We start from the raw sequence: 25,613 nt of genomic DNA, 5'->3' as shown, positions 1-25,613 counted from the left end.
TTGTTTGGACGATTTCTGCCCCTGGTAAGCATCTGCAGATGTGTTGGCGTTTCATTTTGGTTTTCTGTAATGATGAGAAACGCTATTGGACACCTCTTTTGAAAAGGCATAGATCTGTAGTCTGATAGGGTTCTGAGAAAAAGAATCAGGGCTGTATAGCTTTGTCTGCGTGATACCACACCGTGCATGTGGATTATAAGCAAACTGTTATTTAGATGGTTCCCACCTGAGCACTGATTTGGACATAACCTCTGATATGTATATGTAATGTACAGAAAAATCAGTATCACCACTTTATCATTACAGCTTGTAGAAATCTACCAAACCTCTGACATTATGCATTAATTTCAATTTATTTACTCAAGTAGATAAATTATCAATTTAATTACTCAAGTGACTACATTTAACTACTTTACTTTAAAAAAACCCAAAACATAAAACAGAAGCAATATTGTAACAAATTCAATAAAGACTTTAAAAATGGTCCACATCAAAAAAAATTCTTAAAAAGAAAGATCAAGCCAAGGGTATATCAGGAGAGGAAGATGATTGTCTTAGAATCAGTGTAATTTACTGAGCCAAGGCTCTACTTGGCTCTGGGACCTGGGATTTAAATTACTGGTAAGTTTAAATTTCCCTTAATATAATAACTTCTTACATTCGTGGTTTTTTTTCATTTAAACAAATGGTTTTATTTACATTATGCTGTTCGATTCTCACAACAATCCCGTGAAGCTTTCTTCTCTCCGTTTTACAAGCAAAGGGCCTAAAATCCATTTCACTTGAGGCTACATGGGGAGCGACGGAAAAGGGTTAGCAACAGAGTAAGGTGGTCAGATTTTTCCCTTCAGATTCTCAGTGGCGGGAGGAGACAAGAGGGGTCAAGACTGAGGCAGGAACACCAGGTAGGGCTGCTGCCAAGGTCACCGTTGTCATAGCTGTGGGAAAGGACAGAAGGTGATGGATTGGAGGGACTCAATCCACCTTGGTGAGCTGGAGGGTCGTGGTGGAAGGGAGGAGGGAAAGTGACACTTGAGTTCTGTAGGGGCACCTGGGCAACTGGTCCCAGGTCCCATAGCCAAGTAGAGCCTTGTCTCAGTAAATTACACTGATTCTAAGACAATCATCTTCCTCTCCTGATAGACCCTTGGCTTGATCTTTTTTGTTTTTTAAAGAATTTTTTTTGACGTGGACCATTTTTAAAGTTTTATTGAATTTGTTACAATACTGCTTCTGTTTCTTTGTTTTGGTGTTTTGGCCGCAAGGCATGTGGGATCTTAGTTCCCCAACCAGGGATCGAACCTGCACCCCCTGCGCTGGAAGGCGAAGTCTTAACCACTGGACTGCCAGGAAATTCCCACCCTTGGCTTGATCTTGACAAGTGGCTGTTGAATGAGAGTAACTGAAAAATGCTACATACGTTTTTTAAAAATTGCTTTTGGGAAAATGAGTGGAGTACCCCAGCGATTATAGCTACAAAATTCTGGGTCATAAGGAAAAACAAAAAGTACCCCTCCGATGCTTTACTAATTACAAAACAAAAAGATGTTAGCTGAATGGTAATGCCAGGGCTACTTAGGGAGTGTTCATCCGCCTTGCAGGGAAAAAGGAACACACTTGCATTTCTTTTCTGACCTTTTGGTATAGGCAAGAAATTGGCTCCAGGTCAGCCTTTTCTAAGTTAGAGGATTTCATTGCAATTAGTATTTTAATATATGAGTTTTGCCTGTAAAGTAAGGAAACTAACCAGAAGAGATTTTAATGGCGTCTCCAAAGTAATTAGTACTTTGTCAGTGTCTCTAATTTAGTTAAGAAGACCTTGAACTTAGTCTGTTGAGTTCCCCACGCTTTGAAGTCAGCCTATATACCCTTCCCCTCTCCAGGTCCAAGACTTTCGGGGCTCTTTAAGTATAATGTCTTCTCTTGAAGCATTATAATTGAAAAGGGAAAGGAAAATGGGAGTCTGCGCTGTGGTTGGGTGGATATCTTCTAGTTCTTCCTTGTAAAAGAAACTCATCTCTTCTGCTTCTCTTTACTTGGTTGTTTTACTCTCTACGCCTATTAAAGCAAATGGGTTGGAGCATTTTCACAACAGATTTCCCTTCCTTTGGTTCTCCTTTATGTATAAAATGAATGAGATTTGCATAGCAGCTTACTTTCAGGTAGAAAAATGATCAGACGCACTGCGTATGTATTGAAAAGTAGTAGAAATTCTAACAACCCAGATATCCTGGGAGAGAATGATCATTGTGTCTTCACCTAAACGTATTTAGTGGGAAAAAGCTCTGTGTGGCTCGGGGATCTCCAACGAGTAAAAATACTAAAGGTGCAGATATTCTGAAAAGGATTCAACATACTCGCTTGTTCAACACATCGGGTTTTCCTGAAGGGCTTTTACATAACTCTCTGAGATAAACCACTTGGGTATTATTTCTTCCATTTTATGTATGAGAAAACAGGCGCTGTGACCTGCTCAAGACAGAGCGAATAAAATGACAAGCCAGGATGAGAATCCAGGTCAGATCCCAAGGTTAAGACTGTTTCCGCGATGCTACAGTTTCAGCTATTGATTTCAAACTAGGAACCAACTGTTCATCTTTGACAGTGTACATTCTACAGTTATTACATTCTTTTAAATTTCAAATTCAACGTTGTCTTCTTTCTTTGGAGGCATGGTAGGTTACATGGGTTTCGGGGTGTTCTTCTGAGTGATAGGCCTTAGGGAAACAAATCCCGATCCCAGACAGCTTTGTGTTGCTGCCTGATGGGGTCAGAACTTGTTCGGGCACCCACTCTTTCATCGCTGCGTTCCAGCTCACGTGGCAAGGGAAAGAGACATCATTCTGTTTACCAAGATGAGCAGGGCTCTTAAAAATCCCAACCATCAATGGGCTGTGTAATCAAATTAGTGGTCTGTCATCAGCATTTAAAAAAATTAAGCAGGGGAATTCCCTGGCGGTCTAGTGGTTGGGACTCCGCGCTTTCACTGCCGGGGGGCCTGGTTTGGATTCGTGTTTGGGGAACTAGGATCCCGCAAGCTGCGGGGCCCCCCGCCCCAAAATAACAGAATAAAATGGAAAATATCCAAGTATATTGCAAAAAGTAAGGGTAAACATTTAGTGGAACTTTTAACATCTTTTGTTTCCATTTTATAAAATACGCAACATATATACATTATACTCACATATATGTAAAATACATATGAGTGTGTGTAGGTGTTCAATGGGTCTGAAGTGAAATGTAGTTCTTATTGTGGAACTCAGTACCATAAGTTTAAAAGTTTCAATCTTGTTAAAGTGTAAACAGGTAAACTTACTAAAATTGTAACAGGTTGAGACAGGTCATTTCTGGACTTCGTGTTTAAGAAAACAGCACCAATCGCAAGCACCGTGGTGTGTTTTGCACGCCACTCCTGAAACGGAGGCCTGGCGAGAACGTGGTGGTGGAAATAACCCCTCTCCTCGAGTTGATGTGGCTACAACCCGTCATAAAGTGTGTGGGTTTATGCAGTACACACTCCTCACATTCCTGACATGGGGTTTCCCACAAATAGGTGTGACCCAGGAGCTGCAGTCAGCAGATGGCGTCCGTCTGTAGACACGGGTCACACACCTGCCGCCCGCAGGGCCCTCCCGTTCTGTGGAAGGTACGAAGAGCAGAGTTGCGGCATCTTAGGGTTTTGGAGGCCCCTGGTTCCTTTCTAGGACCGTGACTTACAATAGATCTATGAGGATTTTAAAAGGTACAGGTTGAACTTCTTAAAATAATAGCTATTGCCCAGAAGCGCGTCTTTCCAGGGACTGAAGAGAAAGCCTCTAATGGTCCTTACTGAGCCCCGCAATAGAACTTACTGAGGCTGTATGGATCGTTCTGCTCCAACACCACCTACCCTGGACTCCTACCCGGGTCCGGCGCACCGCGGGGCGTGCCCAGGATGCTGGGGCAGCACTGCTTCACTGGGTAGCGGCTGAGCAGTGGTTGCCTGTTGCCCAGTTTGCCACAGTGTGTGGCAAGTCCAATCAGCACGGCCATGAAACAAGCAGGGACGTTGAGGAAAAGAGTAGTGATCTGCAGATGTACTCAGAGTTTCCCCATCTGCACTTTTTCCCGGGTGGTGATAACAGTTCTAAGGTAGGGATGCGCGAAGGGTGTCAGACCCCCAGCCCAAAGTGAGAGGAGGTCTCTGTGCTTTCAGTTGCATCCCTGGCTGCCTTGTCAACGCGCCGCCTTCCATGCAGGTCAGAACCGTGATGGGGAGAGAGAGAGAGGCTGAACAGATTTTCAAAGCCTCTGAAACATTTTCAGTGGCATCATTTTTGTATTTTTGTGAGAGAAACTTTCAAGAGAAACTATTTTTTTCCATTCATCAAAATTCTCCTCTGAGGAAAAGCAGGCTAAAACAGTTGACATTTTGTAGGAAAAAAAAACAAACAAACAACAAAGAAACCGTCTTAAAAAATAGACCACTTAGCCATAGGTTGGCCAAGTTCTTTAGGTCTGGATTTCTTAGCAAATTTATGATATTATCTGTTATTGCTTGGTTACTGTCCAGGGTCTTCTCTGGTTTTAAAAGTCAGTTTCAACAGGTACTCATCACCCCTCCCGCTGCCCATTGGCAAAGCTGCTCCCCTCACCTCCCGTACTCACTTCATCTCTATCCTCAATGCATGGCTTCTTCCACTTACTTTCTGAAACCTCTGCTTATTCTAGCACGAATACTCCCGTAAGAATGGCTTCCCAGAGTTTTGGTCTCAGGGACTAAGCCTGATGCTGCTTGAAGCCCAGAGTTGTGGAGAAGAAAGTGTACTAGACACCTCGTACCCCCAGGAAGCAGCCAGTGCAGACAGGTTGGGTGGTAGATCTTGTTCGCCATCCTTCTCACATCATTGCCTGATGTATCTGCCCAGGAGACAGATGAACACGTTGGGGTGAACAGAGCTTGGACTCTCAGCCTTTGGATTACGCGTCTGGAAGCCCAGGTGGGTTTCCTAAAGAGGTGGCAGTTTGAGGCTGACCTGTATTTGCAGAATTCTACTTCAAACGATCCTCTGTAAAGAATTCCTAGGAATTCTCTGGCCTCTCTGCATACAGCTTCATCAAACATCTAATACAAGGTCAGGTTTTGCTGGATTTTTTTTTTTTTTTTTTTTTTGCAGTTTGATGAAGTTGTGAAAAAGAGGAAACACATATTGCTAGGATTATAAAATAGACACCGACGACATGGTTGGTTGGAGTTTTCCTTGGGAAACAGACCCCTCTACAGGCTGGTGCTGTGCTTCTTCTAAGGCTGAGGCGTGAAGGAGACTATCTGTTCTCTCCATCATGGGGCGGGGGTGGGGATGGAGAACAGCTGATTAGGACCACAGGGCAAAAGTTTAGAGAAGAGTGACTTAACTCTTATCCATTCTCCTTCCAGCTACTTGAAAATTTGATGGAAGACACTCTTGATATCTTCAAGCCCTGGCGTTTCACATTTCCCTTCTAGAGACATTTTTGTCATTAGACACCAAGGGACCTTGATTGTAGGAAACATTTACATGTGGTTGGGACAGAAGCCACCTGTGGTGGTGGGTTTGTTGGAAGTCGGGAGTGTCACGTCTTCTTTAGCCCTTGCCTCAAGCCCTGTGTTCACCTAGCGTGTTCCTAGGAATTTCACCCTTAGCCCTTGATGGTACCTGCCCATTAAACGTCCAGGTCATTCCTTCAGAGAGAGCTTTTCCCGACACTCTCTAGGCTCCATACCAAAAAAATGTGGCGTGCCGGCTCTCGAGAGCCACACAGCTGAGCTTTGCTCGCAGTAACACTGTTCTGTGTCACCAGGCGTTGAGTACAACTACATAAATCCTCAAAAATAATCAGAATGAACATACTCTTGACTGAGCCACTTGGACACAACCCAAGACCAGGAAAAATTAGTGACTGAGGTAGAATTATGAAATCTCGAGATGGCAGTGAAGGCCAAATAAAAATCCAATAAAATCGACCATATCCTCTCATTTTCCGCCCCACAGACAGAACGTGTGAAAGATTGTCCATCAAAACTTTATGGTTTTTAAGGATTTTTTAAAAATCTCCTTTGTGTAATTTTTTTAAGAAAAATGAGCAAGGGACTTTTTCAGGAGAAATCGCCTCAGGCTGAAAAGGCTTTAAGTTTCTGACGTTTCATAACTTTCTCTAACGACGGTAATGAAATGCCAACCCCGCCTAGAGACGAGGAGGTGCCCTAGTTTTGATCTCCGTGATCCTTGCAGTTTGGACACTCTTTAGTTTTCCTTTACTATTTAAATATTTGTTGTTTGGGCATCCAGTGCATTTTTGCTGGGTTGTGTTGGCAGTCATCTTGGCTAACTGACTGTGCTATTCACGATTGGTGACTTACTAGTGCAATCAATGCCCCTCTCTTCCATCCTTCGTCAAATATCAATTACTATATTATGTTTTTTATTTTATATTGGAGTACAGTTGATGTACAATGTTAGTTTCAGGTGTACGGCAAAGTGATTCATTTATACCTATATCTGTTCTTTTTCAAATTCTCTTCCCATTTAGATTACAGAATATTGAGTAGAGTTCCCTGTGCTATACAGTAAGTCCTTGTTGATTATCTATTTTATGCATAGTAGTGTGTGTGTAAATAAACTATATTTGAGAAAACATGATCTAGGGTTCAAATTAGATTCAGTCCCTGTTCTGATACATGAGAAGGCTTTGTCTTTGTACAGATTCCTTAATAACAGTTCACTCTTAGGTCTCACTGTGTGTTACGTGCTATCCTAGGCACCTGTATTGGTTAATGATTTCATTCTGATAACCCTAGGAAGCAGCTCTATCATTTTCATCTCCTTTTCACAGAGAGGTTGAGTAACTGCCCATCTAACTAGTCATATAACTAGTACGCAGTGGAGAAGGCAGCAGCCCCCTTTCCCATCAGGAGTTTATACATATAAAGTGCTTAGTTTTAGTGTCTGGCGTGTCGTGTGCACTGCTTACCTGTTACTGCTGCTACTGTTGCTGCTGTTACCATCTTGCGAGCCTCGGTTTCCTCATTTGTAAAACCAGAAGAGTGGTGCGTTGTGCATTTGTCAGGAGATTCGGTGAGGTAATATCCATAGCACTGTGCCTACGCTTATAGGGGGACCAGTCAATAGTAGTTACCATGGTGACGGGCACTGTGCTGGGCAGGGGAGGAAGTCCAAAGATGATCCCCTTAACTGTCAAGGGTCTGCAATTAGTGATACAAATAAAATAGTTTACAACTAGTCATATTGTAAAGCACTATGGGAAGAGAGCAGTAAGAGGGGCCTAGACCAGGGGTGCTCTGCCGGGTACACCCCACCCCTCCCCACCCCTCCCTCACTCTTCAGCACCAGCGTTCTCGCACTTATTTTTCAGGTCTTGAGTTAAACATCACCCGTCCTGGGAAGCTCCTCAGACCCCCCAATCTAGGTTTGACCCCCCCCCTCACGTAGCACTCACCTCACCCATTCTGTGAGGAACAGCACCGACTGTCTTGCTCACCCTGATGGCTCCAGCCAAGTAGGAGGTGCTCAGAGGTCTTTGCTAAGTGAAACAAACATGAGTTTTGTTTTGTTTTGTTTTGTTTTTGCGGTACGCGGGCCTCTCACTGTTGTGGCCTCTCCCGTTGCGGAGCACAGGCTCCGGACGCGCAGGCTCAGCGGCCATGGCTCACCGGCCCAGCTGCTCCGCGGCATGTGGGATCTTCCCAGACCGGGGCACGAACCCGTGTCCCCTGCATCGGCAGGCGGACTCTCAACCACTGTGCCACCAGGGAAGCCCAAACATGAGGTTTTAAAATTTATATTAGTCTCACCTGGCCTCCTGGGCGTTAATGAGGAAACGAAGGGCACACGGAGCAAAGGGGCCAAATCAGGGGCAAAGATGCACATGTCACGTGACAGAATCACCGTCCAAAAAAATGTCCAGCTGACTAGAACTGTGACCTGGGATTAACCAAATGCGATTTGACAGGAATCAGTGTAAAGGACTGTATCTGGCTTGCAAAACCCGCTAACCACTCTAGGACTACGGGCTGTGGGAGGTGGCGGCTGAGACAACACATGCGAGAAAGACTTCAGGCTTCTAGTTGACTCCACATTCACCAAGAAAAGGAACCCAGCCTTGAACTGCATTAACAAATAGACGGGGTTCAGAATAAAGGGGGTGCTAGTCATACTGTTTAGTTTACATTTCAAGAGGGACAATGAAGACAGGAATTCTGAGCAAATTCCTTAACCTGTCCCCCAAACTTCATTTTCCTCATCTGTAAAATGGGTACCTGCCCCACCGGGTTGTGAGTGTTAAGTAATTTGATGGTTTTCTTATTTTCACTGGCAAGGAACAACTAAAGGAACTGAAATGTTTAAAAAAGTAAAGAATTAGGTGGGAAAATAGGAGACATGAGTGTGTGATCGTCTCCTTCAAAGTTTTCCTATGTGGGAAAGAGATTAAGCTTCATCTTTATAATCCTAGATGGCAGAGCTACTATTTAAGAATGAAAGAAGTCAAGACAGGCAGATTTCAGCTCGATGTAAGAAAACACTGTCTAACATCTAAAGCTATCCGACAGTGGAACGACCTGTCTTGGGAGGTGGTGAGTTCCCCGTGTGTCTAGGCTTTCAAGCACAGCACAGGTGCTCACTTGGTGGGGTTGGATCAGCTGATGCCCCAGGGCCTTTCCACTGTTGAGATTTGGGTAGGGCCTAGTGTGCATCTCTATCATTTATTGATCCCTAGCTGAGGTTCATTACCATATAGCATCTCATTTCATCCTTGAAACCCAATGGGAAAAATTCTATTATCAGTCTCCTTTTACAGGAAAGTTGAAGAAATTTAATACCACATTCAAGTTTGGGTACTTTGTGTAAGTTCCCAAGTCAAGCTTTGGTGGACTCCGAGGTGCCTGCTCTTGGCAACACAGCCTTGCTGAGCTTCCCCACCCACGACTCCCTTGGAACTTTGTGTGGGGGGCCATGGGGGGCAGTGCCGGGCTGCAGACTGGAAGTGTTCGGACCAGATGCAGCTGACAAACGTTTTGATTGGCAGGCGTAGTGCTTTTCGCTGCCAGTATTTAATAATTGGAGGAGTTCACATAAAAATCTGATTTCCTACTTATCTTTAAAAACTGGAAACTCTAGCCACGCTGGCCTGTATTCCCACTTGGCAACAGCTGTCTGCAGCAAGCAGGGACTGCCCCTTCCAGACATGGCCTCACGTTCTCAGCGGCCACCAGCCCTACTGCCTTGCATACGGCTACCCCGCCCCCCTTTGCCTTCCCTGCCTCTCCCCCCTGCCCCCCCCCCCCCACCGCGGAGGGATGTCAGTGTGCTTCTCCCAGTGTGGACATTTCACGTGCATGCATAACAAATAACAGGTTTGGGGGCAGGAAAGTGCCTGTCCCATTTTCTAGAGGAAATAGAGTCGCAGGGTGGCAGTGCCTGACCTCAACAGAACCCTGATTCCCGACTCCTACAGTGCATGACCCTGGAGGGAATGTTCTCCTGATGGGCAGCTGCCCTCTAGGAGAACCTGTGTCCCAGCGAGCAGGACCCCCCCCCCCCCGCACTGGAGGATGACGGTCCGCTTGGAAGGACTTCCATCTCTAGGCTCTGTAAGACAGGACTTTGTCTGCTCTTGGTCCTGAGGTGGTCACAGAGACCCCCCAAAGAACCCCCAGCACCTTACAGCAGAGAGAGCTAAGCAGAGGGTCCAATGACTCAAGCTTGATGTTAACAGTGAGAATTTCTTATCAGTCTGTCATCTCATATTTCTAATCTCCTGCCAGAAGATCCCATGTTATCCCTGTCTCAGTGCCATCTTTCCTTCCCTCCACGCTTCCTTCCTTCCATCCCGTTGGTCGGGTATTTGAAGGTGTAGTTTTCACTCCCGAGTCATTCAGGAGGGTCAGGGCTGGATTTTGGTGTGGTGGAGAGAGGATGGTCTAGGACCAGGACACCTGAATGCAGGTTTGGCTCAGCCGTTTGTACTATTCCTATGCTGTGGGAAGGTCTCTCCTTCTCTCTGGGGCTCAGTTTCCTCTTGTATAACATGAGAGTCAGTGTTAGGGTATCATACAAGTCCCTTAACAGTTTTACAGTTTTATGATTCAGAGGCAGAGCTGAATAATAGAACTTGGGACATGACCCAAAATCTTGGCAGTAGGAGAAGGAGTTGTGGCTGTCCGTCAGAGCTGCTTGCTTTCTCCTTTCCTTTCTCCTTTATTTCTGTTTCATTTCCTTCCTTTGTCCGTCCGTCCGTCCGTCCGTCTGTCCATCCATCCGTCTGTCCATCCTTCCTCCTTCCCTGTCTTCCTTCTTCCCTTCCTTCCTAGCTTTCTCTTCTTCTTTCTTTTCTTTTGAGGTGCTTTAATTGATCAAGATGAAGATCTGACTGATAATGGGGATAGCTCACTAGGAAATACTGTGTGGACTATAATACTCAGATACACCAGTCAAGTAGTAACCTCCCAGCTGATTAAAGGCAGAGATGTTTCACTGTGCTCCCCACTGACCTGGGGCTGCCAAGGGGAACTAAACTACATGTTTACAATCAAAATGACTTTGTAGGGCTTCCCTGGTGGTGCAGTGGTTGAGAGTCCGCCTGCCGATGCGGGGGACACGAGTTCGTGCCCCGGTCTGGGAAGATCCCACATGCCAAGGAGCGGCTGGGCCCGTGAGCCATGGCTGCTGAGCCTGCGCGTCCGGAGCCTGTGCTCTGCAATGATAGAGCCCACAGCGGTGAGAGGCCCACGTACGGCAAAAAAAAAAAAAAAAAAGACTTTGTCACAGGAGAAAATTCCATTTTTTTTTGGTGAGTGGCCTCCTTGAATGTAAACGGGAATGGGAGAGAAAGGTTGAAAAGACCCATAAGGTAAGGAGTTTGCACTGGATAATCTTCAGGAACCGTTCCAGCTCAGGAAACAGTGGGTCACCATTTCTGAGAAAGAGCCCAAAGTTCTGTTTTCTTTCAAAATATGCTTTTTGAGATATCATTCACATACCATACAATTCAGCTTTTTAAATTGTACAGTTTAATTTTCTTTAGCACACGGACAGACATACGTAGCCATTACCACATCACCAGTGTTCACATATATGTGCTGGCTTCTTTCACTCAGCATAATGTTTTGAGGTTCATTTGTGCTGTACCATGTATCAGCACTTCCTTTATTTTTTTAATTGGGGTATAATTGTTTTACAGTGTTGTTAGTTTCTACTGTACAGCGAAGTGGACTGGAGTTCCCTGTGCTATACAGCAGGTTCTCATCAGCACTTCATTGTTTTAAATTGCCAAATAATATTCCACTGTATGGTACGGGTCTCCCACGTTTTAGTTATCCATTTATCAGTAGATGGACATTTGAGTTGTTTCCGTCTTTTGGCTATTATGAATAATGTTGCAGTAAACATTCGTTATACAAGTTTTTGTGTGTATATAAGTTTTTATTCTCTAGGGTAGATACCTAGGGGAGGAAATGCCAGGTCACGTGGTAACTGCATGCTTAACGATTTCCAAACGTGGCTGTACCATTTTACATTCCCACCAGCAGCTTAGGAGGGTTCCAGTTTCTCTAAATTCTCACCCATAATTGTTATCATTTCTTTCTGTCGTAGCCATCCTAGTGCATATGAGGCAGTATCTCATTGTGGATTCGATGTGCATTTCCCTGATGGCTTGCGATGCTGAGCGTCTTTTCATGTGCTCATTGATTATTTGTACATCTTCTCTGAAGAAATGTCTATTCAGATCCCTTTTCCGTTTTTTTAATTGGGTTGTCTTTGTTACTGAGTTGTAAGAGTTCTTCAACTTTTTGTTGTTAATATAAATATATTTTATATAGTTATATATTATAAATATATATTATATATTTTATACTTTAGACATATAATTTAGAGAAATGTGTTAAGATACATATATCTATGTCTAGATTTTAACGTATTCTAGATATTTAAATATATATTCTAGATACAAATCTCTTATCAGATATATACGTTTCAAATATTTTCTCACATTCTGGGCATTCACTTTCTTGATAGTATTCTTTGAAGCACAAAAGTTTTAAATTTTGATGAAGTCCAGTTGATCTGTTTCTTTCGTTTGTTGCTTGTATCATATATAAGAATCCGGTGCCAAATCTGAGATCATGAAGATTTACCTCTGTGCTTTCTTTTAAGAGTTTTACAGTTTTACCTCTTAAACGTAATCCTTTGATACATTTCGAGTTCATACTTATATACGGTGTGACGTGAAAGTCCAATTCTATTTTCTTGCACGTGGAGTTGCCCCAGCACCATTTGTTGAAAAGACAGATCTTTCCCCATTGAATGGTCTTGGCAGCCTTGTCGAAAACCAACTGACCATGGACTCGTGGGCTTATTTCTGGACTCTTAGTCTACCCCGCTGATCTATATGTCTGTCCTTATGCCAGTACCATCCTGTCTTAATCATTGTTGTTTATAGTTTTAGTAGTAACTCTTGAAATTGAGAAGACCAAGTCCTCCGACTTTGTTCTTTTTCAAGATTGTTTTGGCACTTCTGGATCCCTTTCAATTCTGAATTTTAGAATCAGCTTGTCAATTTCTACAAAGAAGTCAGCTGGCGTTCTGATAGGGATTGTGTGGAAGCTACAGATAAATTTGAGGAGCACTGCCGTCTTAACAATATTAAGTCTTCCAGTTCACGAACATTGGAGATTTTCCAATTCTTTAGAGCCTTGATTTCTTTCCACAACATTTTGCAGTTTTCAAAGTATAAGTTTCACACTTCTTTTGTTAAGTATATTCCTAAGTGTTTTATTCTTTTTGACGCTATTTTAAACGAATTTTAAAATTTTTATTTTCAGATTGTTGATTGCAAGTACATAGAGGTACATAATTCTTTTTTGTTTATTGATCTTGAATCCTGAAATCTTGCTGAACTCATTTACTAGTTCCAATTGATAGATTTTTAGTAGATTCCTTAGGATTTTCTATATACAAATCATGTCATTTGAAAATAGAGAAAATTTATTCCTTTCAAATCTGGGTGCCCTTTATTTCTTTTTCTTGCCTAATTGCACTGGCTGGAATGTTTATTGCAGCATTTTTCATAATAGCCATTATAGCCATTGAAGCCCTAGTGCAATGTTGAATAGAACTGATGAGAGTGGACAACCTTGTCTTGTACCTAATCCTAGGGGGAAAGCATCCAGTATTTAACCATTAAGTGTGATGTTAGCTGTTAGGTTTTTTTGGTGTATGCCCGTTATCAGATTGAGGAAGTTCCCTTCTATTCCTAGTTTTATCATGAAAGGGGTTTGGATTTTGTCAACTGCTTTTTCTCCACCTTGTGAAATGATCATGTAGGTTTTGTTTTTTATTGTATTGATATGGTATATTAATGACACTGATTTTTGGAGGTTAAACCAACCTTGCATTCCTGGAACAAATTCCACTTGGTTATGGTACATAATTCTTTTATATATAATGAGTTTGTTAGGAATTTGTTGAGTTTTTTGCATCCACATTCATAAAAGATATTGACCTGTAGTTTCCTTGTGATGTCTTTGGTTTTGGTGTCAGGGTAATACTGGCCTCATAAAATGAATTGGGAAGTTTTCCCTTCTCTTCTATTTTTTAAGAAAAGTTTGTGAAGAATTGGTATTAGTTCTTTAAATGTCTGATAGAATTCACTTGCCATCTGGGCCTGGGTTTTTCTTTGTAGACAGTGTTTTGATTACTAATTTAATCTCTTTACTTACAGGTATATTCAGGTTGTTTCTTGCTGAGCTAGTTTCAGTAGTTTTTGTCTTTCTAGGAACTTGTCCACTTCATCTGGTATCTAATTTATTGGCATGCAATTATACTATTCCTTTATAATGCTTTTTTTTATTTTAGTAATGTTTGTAGTAATATCTACAGTTTCTTTTCTGATTTTATTAGTTTGTCTTTTCTCTTGGCTTGTCTGGCAAAAGGTTTGTCGATTGTGTTCGTCTTTTCAAAAAACTAGCTTTTGGTTTCATGGAATTTTTTCTATTGTTTTTTCTGTTCTCTGGTTTGCTAATTTCCACTCTAATCTTTATTATTATTTCCTCCCTTCTCTTTTCTTTAGGTTTAGGTTGCTGTTCCTTACCTAGAGTTCTAAGGTAGAAGATAGTTATTGACTTGAAATCTCTCTCCTTTTTCAACATAGGCATACCACTGTAAATTTCCCTGTAAACATTGTTTTAGCTCCATCCCATAAGTTTTGGTATGTTGTGTCTTTATTTTCATTCGCAAAGTATTTTCTAATTTTCCTTTTGATTTCTTTTTTGATTCATTAGGTACTTAGGAGTGTGTTATTTAATTTCCAAATATTTGTGAGTTTCTCAAGTTTCTTTCACTTATTCGTTTCTAATTTCATTCCACTGTAGTTAGAGAACATACTTTGTGTTATTTATATCCTTTTAAATTTATTGAAGTTTGTTTTATGACCTAGTATGTAGTTTATCCTGGGGAATGTTCCATGTGCACTTGAGAAGAATGTATGTCCTGCTGTGATGGGTGGAGTGTTCTGTTTATATCTGTTAAGTCTAGTTGGTTATGTGTTGTTCAAGTCCTCTATTTCCTTTTCAATCATCTGTCTAGTTGTTCTGTCCATTATTGAAATCTTCATCTTCTATTGTTGACTTTTCTATTTTCTTCAATTCTGTCAGTTTTTCCTTCATGTATTTTGGCGCTCTGTTAGTTGCATATATATTTATAATTATTATATCTTCCTGCTGGATTGACCCTATCATTATTACAAAATGCCCTCTTTATCTCTAGTAACATACTTTGTTTTAAAGTTTATTTTACATAATATTAGTATAGCTATTTCAGCTTTCTTGTGGTTGCTCCAAAGCTCTTTTTTGAATTCTCAAAAGCTTTGATGGGCAATGAAAGTCAAGAAGAAATTGCCTCCTTTCTTTCTTTCTTTTTTTTTTTTTTGGCTCATGTTTCAAATGAACTATTTCACCTGTCAACAAACTCTACTTGAGCACTAAGAATGGTCCACAATGCAAAGACTTGCGCGTTGTGAAAACTCTCGTGTCCAGGTAGAATCCTTTTCGTGGGATTGGTTAATTAGTTTCTTATCTTCTTCGCTTCGTCCTCAGTAAATTAAAATCACATCCTCCTTGAAAATAACTAGGAGTCCTTCTGACCAGGACTTATAGGTAAGGAAAATGAAATTAAAGGGAACGCAAATCAAGAAAAAGTTTATGAACATCATGGGAATGAACAAGTGCTAGGAAGCAAGATGTTTACTCCCGAACTTCTCTTCAAGTCTGAAAAGCTCCCTCAAATCCTTGGGTCATTCACTTGCTCCAAACCCAGTAGAAGAACTCCCAGGCGATGCCATTGGGGAATGGAGTGGCATGAGGATTGCATTGCTGGGGCCTCTGTGTCTGCGTGCCCTGATGTGCCAGAGTGATTACAGATTTTAAAAGGAAAAAACACGTAATACCATCCTGAACAAGGATCCCTGTTTGATCTTTCCCTATGTCCTAGCCTGCTTGTTGTCCTGAAGGATGACAGCCTAGCTACTCCCACTGGATGAGAAAACCTCATATTCTGTGCCAGTTTCCTGTCACTGCTTTGAGTTCTAAGAGTTCAGAGAGGGGTGGGTGGCATGACCTCCCCGTCGCTGGTGTTGGCATGAGTCCCTGGTGACAGTGTGTCTGCACCGCGGGTACACCAGCAATCTCTGGAGCAGCTCTTCCTCACTCTTTCGACAGCCAGCCAATTTGGTCTCAGGAAACCACTCTGCAGCGCTGGCTGGGTTTGGAAGTCATTTTTAATTCTGTGACAAAGACAAATGCGTCCTTTGGGAGTAGTAAGTGGTTTTACTGGTGATATTAATGGAACCTTGACCTCTTCTGTAACTGTGGTCCTACAAAACAAAAAATGTTTGTATTATAATATGTCAGGCAAGTTCATTCTTAGCCCTTCCTTGAAACAAATTGCAGAGGAAATATACTATTAATAAGCCTGGAGAATATTCTGTGTGTGGGTGTGTGGGTGTGGATGTACAGGCATAAGCTCCCTTGCAAACATAGCGGGTTTAAAATGCCGCGATTAACTGTGCTACAGATGATGTGTTTTGAATTGTGCTGGGACGGACACAAATCATTGAAGTTCTGATATTTCTGAACAGTGGGCCCAGTGCTAAAATTGGAATCGGCTTTTAAAGGCCGGTAGCTATCATAAAATTCAAGTGTTTGAGGGATCCAAAGTGAGCAAGGGAAAGACGAAATTCAAAGGCACGTTGCATTAGCCGCTTCTGTTTTCATTTGGGGTTGGCATTCATGGGCCTAAAAATGACTGCACTGAGGTCTCCTGTTTCCTGCAGGAACTTTTTATGCCAGTGTCCTTTGTTGAAAATAGTTGCTTAAGGAGACAGTAAATTAAATGTGAAGGATTTACCGTTTGGTTACGTGAATTAAACCATTTCCTGGTGTTTGTGTTTACCTTGGGACTCACAAAGGAGACAAAAATATAGACTCACAGGAGGAAGGAAAGGAATGATCAAATCCCAATAGTCCCTGCCTGGATGTCTAGCTCAGCAATTTTATTCAGGGGAGGAATTTCGTGCTGATAAGTGAATCTTTGTCTCTGTATAATTAACTTTTCCTCTCTCCAGATGCTACACCCACTGAGCCTTCCTAATAGACCTGTAACTACAAATGTGGTAGTTAATGCCTCCTTCTAGTATAGTGGGCAAAACCGAATTAAATCAGGGACAAAATGTATAGTTTTCCTCAAGTAAAACTGGATGGTGCTTTAGAATTTGAGACTTAAATGCAATAATTTAAAATCTTATTATAAAATAATACATGAGCATTCTGGAAAATCTGACAAATACAGAAGATAAATAAGAAAATAATAACAACCCGTAACACTCAAAGATAATCATTGCTAACATTTTAGTGTATTCACTTTGCCTTTTTTCTATGCCATTATATGAATATAGATTTGTACTTTTTATAGTTTAGATCATAAGTATGATTTAGGATTTCCATATATCCTAACTGCCCTCTCTCTTTAAGTTCAAATCTCTCATAAGAAGAAGAAAATTACCGGCTAACACATACATAGCATTGTACTCTCTGCCAGGTAAAATTCTAAGCACTTTACACGTATGAATTCATGTCAGCCTCATAGTAACCCTTTGAGGCAGATGTTACAAATGGGGCACAGAGGGTAAAACGGTTTTCCCACAGTCTCACAGCTAGGAAGGGACAGAGCCAGGATTTGAACCCCGGCTGTAAAGTGTGTGCTTTTTTTTTTTTTTTTTTGGCCACACTTTGCGGCTTTCCCGGACCAGGGATTGAACCCGCGCCCTCAGCAGCAGTGAAAGCACAGAGTCCTAACCACTGGACCGCCAGGGAATTCTCCAAAATGTGTGCTCTTAACCAAGATCTGTTGCCTCCCTGCCACCCATCCAGCCCGACTCTGAGCCTCATGCTGGGCCCGTCCCAAAGCCTGCCCCCACCCAGCCCTGTCCCTCGGTGAGCGACCTCTCAGAATTCCTCCAACACTGGGTAGTGTGACATAGCACATGGGAACTGAGACAATCATCCTATCTCTGAAAGACAATTGCCAAGAAGGCCCTTCCTATGATGGGGAGAGGTGGGCCCGGTGATGAGGGGATGGGGGCAGGGAAGGAGCCCTGGGCTGGCGCTCAGGAGAAACTGGCCTCTGGGCCTGGCTCTGTTCACAGCGAGACAAGGCACTATACCTGTTTAGGCCTCTGTTTTCTCATCTGTAAAGTGACAGGGTTGGAGAGCAATTCATTCATGTGTTCATTCATGTGTTCATTCATTCACTTAATACACACGAGGCAGAGATGAATATGGTCTGTTTCCTCTCCTAGGAATTCATCATCCCGTGTGTAGCCAGAGAAGAAGTGTTATAAGTGCTCTAAGAGGAGAGTCCTGGGGACGTTGACAAAGCCGCTGAGATGGGCTGGGGCGGAGAGGGTAGAAGCAGGAAGGGCTGGCCCAGCGAGGCTTCCCAGAGGACCAGTAGGGATCTGTGTCTCAGGGCATCCGTCTCTCTAGGGCCCCCTCTAGTGTATGTCACACTCTCTCACCTTCAGCAGGCTACAGCATTGTCACTTTTTTTTGGGGGGGGGGGAGGGTTTAAAACTACAAATCTTTATTGTCTCACATTCTAGAAACTCAAGATGGCAGCAGGGCCGTGCTCACTCTGAAGCCCGTAGGGGATCCTTCTTTGGCTCTCCTTACGTTCGGGGGGTGGCGATCCTTGGCAGCCGGCGATCCTTGACCTGCAGCTGCATCGCTCCACTTCTGCTTTGTCCCCACGTGGCATTCTCCCCGTGTGCCTGTCCTCACATGGCCATGTTCTTATATGGACACCAGGCAGATTGGATTAGGGGCCCACCCTACTTAACTGAAGTAATTCTATTGGCAGTGACCCTATTTGACCCAAATGAGGTCACATTCTGAAGTACTGGTGGGGGGGGGTAGAACATATCATTTTGGGGGTGGGGACAAAGTTCAATCCATAACCATGTCTGCAGCCCCCATTTAGTCCAGGCAGCCGTGGCCTCCTTCATACTCTTGTTTTTCTCCACTTCGTCCTCCATTCAGCATCCAGGATGAGCTTCCTAGACCATAGCAAGCAGGGGAGGGTCCAGACAGAGAGTCCTCACAGGACTTCTTTCCATCTGGGCATAGAAGGCTGGAGCCAGGGGAGAAGCGGAGAGCACAGTATCTCCTGAAGAGATCGTTGTCAGTGGAGTCCCAAGGGCAAGGGCACAGTGCACCGTGAGAATGTTTCTGGAAGGATGCTCATTCCGGTCTCCAGAGGTATCGCAGGGAAGCCGCTCGGGTGGTCCTGAGACTGGCAAAATTCTGTCGACTGAAAACAAATGCACAACGTGAGAGCTGTGAATTAAGTTTCATCTGGGGCAAAAATGAAGACTATAGCCCGGGGTCAGCATTTCAGGTAGCTCTGAGAAACAGCTCCAGAGAGAGAGGGGAGAAGGTCGGTGTATATGTGATTTCGGTGTGAAGAGGGAGTCCATGCGATCAAGCGGATATTTTTGGCAGAAGGTTTCTGCTAGTCACGAGGAGCAGGCGTCACCTTGAAGGATTTTAGTGCTTTTCTAGATACAAGGAGATGCAAAAATTGGGCTCCTAAAATATCTAACTGTCTGAAGACCTGTTCTGCCAGTTTTTCCCAGAGCACGGAGCGCCTCATTCCTGATCTCCACCCTGAACTCCTTTCAGGGGGTGTTGAGGTTCAGCAGCTGCGGCGGCTCATGATTCAATCCTTGTAAAGGTAGACGGCAAGTGCCAATTATCTGTAGTTGGCAATGCCATACTTTGAAGGGTGGTCTCTCGGTGATGAGGTAAAGCCCTTTCCAGACCTCTTTGTGTCACTTCCGCCTGCTTTGCTGTTAGTAGATGTGCAGTGCAGGCTAAACAAACGGATGTCACATACACATGAAATAAATGCGGTATTCGCACTGCTTCTCCTGCCTTTAGCCCGCCCCCTCCCCCGAAGTAGCTGGGACCTTCTCATCTTATTAGGCTGCCATTAAGCTCTAGAAAACGGCGAAGGCATGTGCTTCTGTCATTCAAATGCTAATCCTCTCTCCAACTTGACACCTCACTTGCCGCTATCCGCCGTCATCTGTGCTCCAAAGACAGAGGACCCTTGTACCCGCCCCCTCTGACTTCTTACAAAGGCTCTGGAGGGCGCTTCCTGAGGCACTTAGCATAGCTGTGGAAAGAAGTTTATGCAGAATATTCACCTTTACTGTTCCCCCCACCCCCCAGGTCACAATTGCAAAGTAGGGCATCAGGGCTCCCTGACGGAAGGCTGAGACCTGAATAAGGAATTCGGTTTTCTTAGAGAAACAGAAACACCAGATTCCGAGAGAAGAACGTGGATTTATGGGTTACACGAAAGGAGAATGATGTAACTGGTGGTGCCCGTGCTGCCTCGCCAGCTGCAGTGTCTGCGTGTTCCTAATACGATCGTTTATGTTTATGTATTTTCATTTTCTTGTTCAGATACAGGTAGACCTTTCTTAGAGATGCACAGTGAAATCCCGGAAATTGTAAATATGACCGAAGGAAAGGAGGTCGTCATCCCCTGCCGGGTTACATCACCCAACATCACTGTTACTTTAAAAAAGGTAAAAATGAGTAGTGCTACTCTCACAAGCCTTTTACTGCAAGTGAATTTTGAGTTGTTTTCTCTCTCTGGAATAGTTATCTTAGAGACATGTGGGCTTTCTCGGCGGACTTTTCTGTAACGGCTTTTTACTATGTAAGTGTTAGGCGTTATCCCCCTGCGTGTACTTACATGGACTAAAAGGATAATGTCTTGAGTGTAAATCTACGTGAATAATGAAAGAACTACAATCGTGATCATTTTTATGTATTGCCACAAATTTGAATGTCTGTAAGTGTCAGGAAAACCAATTCTATTGTGTGTACGAATCACTAATGCAGATTTTTGCTGAAGGAAGAACTGTCAGGCAGGGTACCTGACTCGCCAGGCATTTAAGAACTCTTGCTTTGGTTTGAGTTGGGCTGGTCCTTGTAACAAAAGGCTTATCTTCCGACGGGCATCCAAATTTAACCTCTTAGGGGAAAAAAAAAAAGCTATAAATGAGATTTTTCTTCATATTATGTTGTGAATTGTGCATGTAGAGAAGGAAAAAGATTCGGAGTAAAATGTAATAAAGACAAAAGCCCTAAAATGTGACATGCCAGCTGCAGTAACTTTAGGCGTGTGCTGAGTCTGAGAGTTGGATAAAAACTTCCCACGTGGAAAACTCTAGTGGCTCCTGAGAGCTCAGAGCTTTCAGAGGAAAAGTGTAGGCTGTCCCAAGGCAGCACCGAGCGCTGCCCGTCACGTAGAGGTAGTGTGTCTCCCTGTCTTCTCCCCTTGCATTCACTCCCCCAAGTTGTTGATTTAAATCTTCAATGTAGTCCATCAGTGACAGGTCTCGGCTCCCATGACAACTGGGTATCATCGCCAGGAAATATAAAATTGTAGTATGTTGGAGCTGGAAATGCCAGCGGGGTCACACTCACTTGGTGGAAGAAAAAACTAAGGTTCCCAGGGAGTTAGGGACGTCCAGGCCACAGGCCACACTGGGCATTGGAGCCCGTGTCCTGTCTTCTTCCTCCGTGTTCCTGCCATCCTTTGCTCATGGTTTAGTTTGCATAGGAGGAGGGGCAGAGTGGTTCAGAGCAGAGGCTGGGGCCACACCACCTGAATTCTTTCTGCAACCCCCCACCCCCGCCACTTCCACTTAACCCGCTGGAAAATGGGCAAGTTATCAGACCTCCCTCCACATCAGTGCCCTCCATGGAGAGATGGGAGAGGTTACAGGGGCACCCACCTCACCTGACTGTTAGGAAGGCTACAGGAGGTGCTCGGAGGCCCTCGGGATCACGCCCGGGACAGGTAAGGCCTGTTCAAGGATTAGCTGTTCACGTTACGTATCCAAGAGTTTAATGCCCAATAATCGATTTATTATCGTGACGTTTTCCATAGCCTGCCATTACCCCTCTGAGTCCGAGATGATAATTGGTCTGTGACTGACATGGAACAAACCATGAGGATATGAAACTTCTCTTTTCATGCACACCCCTTGCCTTTTCGCCCTAATGCAGATCGCTTGTCTGTTTGAGGAACTTTCCCGAATTCCCACCTGCAAACAGTTTGGGAGGGAAAGCTTATTTTCTGTGTTTTCCCACCCTGATCTATAATACAAAATAAAAAGGGAGAGAAGCATAACATTCTAACCAGGATTTTGGTGTATCACATATATTTTGAAAATATTCTAACCTATTACACATATATGCTGACATGAAATTGACAGAAGATCGTTCCCTTCCTTTTCTCTTACTGTCCTTTCTCTTCTAACTTGCTGCTCCCGCCTTTTCCCATGCCTGCTTCAGCAGAGCCCCGGTCAGCTAGAGACAAGCCTCCCTGTTCAGCAGTGTCTCCGGACTGCCCATCTGTCTGCCCCTTTATGACACACACCCTGCCACAGCTGATGGGCTTTGTAGTCTTTTGCTATTTTAGCTCTCGTCAGCTAGAAAGAAAGTGACTTTGTCAATGAACTACAACTAGTGGCAGTAACGGATAGAGTAAGAGAAACACTTCGGAGGAAAATTTGATGTATTTTTAAGTTGTGCAGACCAAGTCCATCAGCCAACCTTTCTTGTAGGTTCAGCACGTGCTCGTTTTCACATGTTTTTAAAGCATCCCAGATTTCAATCCCTGACTTATATTTTTCTGAGTTTTTCCTTTAATAGTTTGTACCCAGTCAGAAGGTTCCTTTTCCCCCCCGACGGAATGCAGGGCATTCCTAAGTTTACAGGTAGCATCCTAATTTACTAAAACATGAAATGCATCCTTTAATTGCTTTCAGTTCTTCATAAACAGGATGCAATTCATGTCAAACCCACGTAACGCTCTGGTAACATACACCAATGCAGACATATTCACTGGGAGAGGCAACCAGTGCTTTTGGAGTAGAAATCTCTGCCATCAGATCACAAATCCCGGTCAGATTCGCTCCTTCCGCAAGCAGTATATCTAAAGGATATTGTGGATAGAGCGATGTAAGGTGTGTGCTTTTTTTTTTTTTTTTTGCGCGGTACGCGGGCCTCTCCCGTTGTGGAGCACAGGCTCCGGACGCGCAGGCTCAGCGGCCATGGCTCACGGGCCCAGCCGCTCCGCGGCATGTGGGATCTTCCCAGACCGCGGCACGAACCCATGTCCCCTGCATCGGCAGGCGGACTCGCAACCACCGCGCCACCAGGGAAGCCCAGGTGTGTGCTTTTTTAAAGAAGATAGAAAAGATTTGAAACTTCCTTATGGCAGTTAATTCTATGAATCTTTATAATCTGTTGTGAGAAGGTGATCTGATTTTTTTTCCCCCTTGTCCAGCTGGGGCTAAAAGCAGTTGTCAGACCACTGCCTCTGGAGTTGGCTGCCAATCTGGCCTCACGGGAATTTGGCTGGGCTGCTCTATGAGACAGTGGCCCTTTACAAAGTCTAATCCCAAGGTAGAAGGTGTAAATTAAGTCCTTGATATATAGGAGAAGGCATAAGCAGAGAATCAAATCGTGGGCTCTTTACTTCTGTTCGGCCTCGCTGTGTTTGGGAATACGTCTAGGAATTTGCGAGCACTTCGTTCATAACTGTCTCTGGCCTCACGTCCGTTTTCGGCTCTCTTCACCGTCAGGAGCCTCTGCTTCTGGGCGCTTCCCTTCCAGGTGCAGAGTCAGTACCCTCAGTCTTCCCCAGAGGGATAACCCCAGTGAGTGCCAAGTTAATGCTATGAGTCTTGGGGGACCAGGAATTATGTACAGTCCTTTTAAGACAGCCACCTCTAACAGATCATGCAAAATGAGAGGACAAGGTATGGCTTGTTAAAAGCTCCCGATGATGAGACCAAGAGGATAACCTGGCAGCCCTAATGGAAAAAATCCTAATTAATTTTTCTATTGAGTATCAGGCCAGTTTATTACAGAGGTTCCCAGAGGCCAAAGAGATACGGGCACTCCCGCTAGAATTCTGACATGACCACTAGGTCTACCCTAGAGGGGTGCAGCTTCTTGCTAAGACTAATAACAAACTATCCTGCTTGTCATAGTTAATGTATCGTTTCCTACATGCAAAGAAAACTAAAGAACCAATTATGACAACCTGGAGTTTTTGCCTGCACTATTCTCATTTGCGGTAAAAATTACATTTTCACAAACTATGAGGGAATCTCTTACCACAGCGCTAATACGATTTTGTGAAAGCATGTTTCTTCTTTTTCCAGTTTCCATTTGATACTCTGATCCCTGATGGAAAAAGAATAACGTGGGACAGTAGGAAGGGCTTTATAATATCAAATGCAACATACAAAGAAATAGGGCTTCTGACCTGTGAAACAACAGTCAACGGACATGAGTACAAGACAAACTATCTCACACTTCGACAAAGTAAGTGACGTTCCGAAAGCATGAGCATAAGCCGGAATACTCAAGGGTTTATCTGCTTAATGAAACGTTGATTTTTTTTTTTTAAAACTGTGACTTCTTATGCTTGCAGCCAACACAATCACAGACGTCCAAATCAGCACGCCAAGGCCAGTCAGATTACTTAGAGGTCATGCTCTCACCCTCAACTGCACGGCCACCACTCCCTTGAACACAAGAGTTCAGATGACCTGGAGTTACCCCGGGGAAGTGAGTGACCTACTTTTCTATTTCTTCTATAGGACAGTATTTAGTTTTAGCAAGTGAAATGCTAAACTGAGTTTTTGAAGTGGGAGAAAGCGGAATATTCTGACTCCTGGCAGTTCAAGTCGATAAAGAAGCTGTGGGTTTGGTTTGGGTGCTTCCCTTGCCTGACATTTCATGAGTGTGATAGGCAGAGATACGGTCTTTTGATGTCTGGAGGTTTTGTTTTGAAGTGTATAGGCTGGTATTTCTATTGCATGATTCTGGGTGGAAAAGGGGATTGTTTCATCCTTGGAAATGATTCTGTAGGATTTAGAGATGAGAGAGAAATTTATCAGTACATGCCAGGCAGGGACTATCTTTTGTAAAAACAACAACAAAAAGTTGTCGTCTCGGCGCATTAATTTAAGAGACTGGCAGACACGCAGGCACCTGATTGGAGCATGTTTGGAAAAGATAATACAACCCAGCCATCCAATATTCCACTTGTTAAGTGACAAAGGAGCAATTCTGCCCTTCAGAAAAATGAGAAGAATGAAGGCTGAGTTGTGTTCCCATTCAAATTAAACATCCTTGCAAACAATCATTGTTTTAAAAACGTATAGGCGGGGAATCTCTGATAAACTGTTAAGAAACATCTGAAAGTGGTTCCAGCCCCATTTCTTGTATGTCTATGTGATTCATGTGGCATATCCCAGGTAAATCACTTGTTACGTCATTCAGACGGCCCAGTCACGAAGTTAGCTTATGATTAAATTATGCATGTATAATTAAGATTAATGCATCAGTCCCGAGCTTTTTTTTTTTTAATTGAGGTATAGTTGATTTACAATGTTATCCTCGTTTCAGGTGTACAACATAGTGATTCAAAATTTTTATAGATTATACTCTATTTACAGGTATTAGAAAATATTGGGCTCTATTCCCTGTGCTGTACAATATATACGTTTCTTGCTATGAAAACAGAATAACTTAGCAACAAAACGGTACCACAAGTGCCCTGTAGGGACACATTGACTCATCAGTCATAAGGTATTTTCTAGAAAATGGCATTGTTTCATTGAAATAAAAATGCTACGACTTGTATATTGTTGTAGCAATAATATATTCTGGGTTTTGATGGAAATCATATACTCAATACATGGAACGAGGGAAGAGACGTGTACCCTGTCCGTGTTGCTGCTGTAAGTGAGAGTATGTAGTACATCTGCTGAATGCCCATAACCTTCGAAAATGGTGCTGTCCAGTGGAACTTGCTGTGATGGAAGTGGTCTGAAACGCTAACCACTAGCCACCTATGCCTAATAGCACGTGGAATGTGGCTTGCGGGACCGAGGAGCCGAATTTTACATTTTGTTTCATTTTA

General features: G+C 43.4%; 1 protein-coding gene across 1 annotated transcript in view; it reads left to right on the top strand.

The window, feature by feature from the left end:
- Positions 1-25,613, top strand: part of FLT1 (fms related receptor tyrosine kinase 1) — a 173,145-nt gene that overhangs the window by 30,617 nt on the left and 116,915 nt on the right. Inside the window, exons 4-6 of the mRNA XM_030882597.2 lie at positions 20,060-20,184; positions 23,845-24,007; positions 24,117-24,253. Of these exons, the coding sequence (XP_030738457.1) occupies positions 20,060-20,184; positions 23,845-24,007; positions 24,117-24,253 (425 nt within the window). The remainder of the gene's footprint in view (positions 1-20,059; positions 20,185-23,844; positions 24,008-24,116; positions 24,254-25,613) is intronic.

Source organism: Globicephala melas, chromosome 18 (genome assembly GCF_963455315.2).
Source record: "Globicephala melas chromosome 18, mGloMel1.2, whole genome shotgun sequence".
NCBI classification, from domain to species: Eukaryota; Metazoa; Chordata; class Mammalia; order Artiodactyla; family Delphinidae; genus Globicephala; species Globicephala melas.
The sequence above is the reverse complement of the archived record's forward strand: the minus strand, read 5'-3'. Positions and strand labels throughout refer to the sequence as shown.